Source organism: Platalea leucorodia (genome assembly GCF_965183815.1).
Source record: "Platalea leucorodia genome assembly, contig: HAP1_HAP1_SCAFFOLD_167, whole genome shotgun sequence".
NCBI lineage: Eukaryota > Metazoa > Chordata > Aves > Pelecaniformes > Threskiornithidae > Platalea > Platalea leucorodia.
The window spans coordinates 175,176-176,928 of record NW_028121382.1 but is presented as its reverse complement, the minus strand read 5'-3'; the positions used below and the strand labels follow the sequence as shown (position 1 = coordinate 176,928).

Sequence of the window (1,753 nt, the reverse complement as noted above, 5' to 3'; positions counted from 1 at the left end):
TGGGGTGAAATAGCTCGCAGCCTCTTTAAAATCTTCTGTTCTGGAGAAAGAATCCTTTGGGAGAGTTTGAGAAAGGTAGAAAGATGAAAACAAATTCTCTGAGGACTCGAACTGAAATGTAAACCAGAAAAATCAGGGGGTGAGAAAGGCTTGAAGGACTCTCTCTCTCTCTGTGCTATACAGGAGGAAGACTGCAAGCAAGGAAAGAAGCAGAGAAGGAAGGATTCCTTTCATCCAGACGGTGAAATAATCACACTTGGGTTTTGCCATCTTCCTGTCTCGGCAGGATGAACTGAAATTCAGCATGGGAGCAGAGGATGAAACTGCAGTTACTGAGTTCATCCTAGAGGGTTTCGCAGGGCTTGATCAAAGCCTACAGCTATTCCTCTCTCTGCTCCTTCTGCTCATATACCTGACAACAGTGATGGGGAACGCAACCATCATTTTCCTCGCGTGTGGGGATCACCGCCTGCAAACCCCCATGTACTTTTTCATCAGCAATCTGGCCTTCCTGGAAATCTGGTTCACATCCTCCACAAGCATCAAATTGTTTGTGATCCTGAGTTCTGGTAGGAGAACGATCTCACTAAGCAGCTGCTTTGCCCAGTCCTGTTTCTATTTTGCCCTGGGCTGTACAGAGATGGTTCTACTTGTTGTCATGTCCTTTGACCACTACGTTGCTATCTGCCAGCCTTTGCGTTATGCTGCCATCATGAAGCCTCAGCTCTGCATCCACCTGGTTGTTGCTGCTTGGGTCGTAGGCATCACAGTCTTGAGTTACCGTCTGGTCCTCCTCTACAAGCTGACTTTCTGTGGCTCGAACAAGATCCACCATTTTTTTTGTGACAACTCCCCCTTGTTCACATTGTCCTGCTCTGACCCCAGCCTGCTTTGGAAAACAGACTCTGTTTTGTTATCGTTTATCCTACTGGGTTCCTTATGTTTAACTCTGGCATTTTACATGGGCATCCTTTTCTGTATTCTGCACCTGCCAGCAGCTGCTGGGAGGAAAAAAGCTTTTACTACGTGTTCTTCCCATCTCACCACCTTGGCCATTGCATATGGGAGCTGCATTGCTCTCTATGTGCGTCCTTCCAGAGATGTTTCCTTGGACACAAACAGAACTGTGGCTTTGCTGAACACTGTCCTGTACCCAGTCTTAAATCCATTCATCTACAGTCTTAGAAACAAGACTGTGCTACTGGCCCTGAACGAAGCCATTGCCCGTGCAACAACACAGCTTTTCCCCTAATCCTGATGCATTTCTGGACAGCAATTCCAATGAGCTGCTATGTTAAATATGCTAAATAATGCCAGTGCATAGGTATGTAACCTCCAAATACAGCTGCCTCAGGAGATGCATGTTCTTGTTGGGTTGTGTTAGGTTAAGTGAGAAGAAGCTCATCTGCACACACAAAGAAGGCACTACCAATGGCAGGAGGAGAAACTCAGTTAACACCCTGCCCCAGCTGCTCCCTGACCCATCACAGGAGAGCCACCAGCTCATCAAGAGCCCATCTCCACAAAGCGAGAAGAGCACAGAGGCACCGTGGCAGGTGGGAACCCAGATGACGGGCTCCTGAGGAAGGGACATCTTGTCCCAGCTCCTTCCAGGGCTGCCCTGGGAGAGCCGTCAGCCCCGTTGTCCAGGTGTGAAACCCACCAAGAGGAGTCACTGCGAGCAGCTCTCTGGATCACCATTTGGACTCAGGGAATTGTTGCCTAGGGGCATAGGACACATTATGGGATGCAG

General features: G+C 48.7%; 1 protein-coding gene across 1 annotated transcript; it reads left to right on the top strand.

Moving 5' to 3' along the window:
- Nucleotides 1–304: 304 nt before the first annotated feature.
- Nucleotides 305–1,252, top strand: LOC309603697 (olfactory receptor 6E1-like; the record flags this gene model as incomplete). The annotated part of the gene is made up of 1 exon (XM_082338628.1): nt 305–1,252. One exon carries the CDS (start codon nt 305–307, stop codon nt 1,250–1,252), a length of 948 nt encoding a protein of 315 aa, XP_082194754.1.
- Between the last annotated feature and the right edge of the window lie 501 nt (nt 1,253–1,753).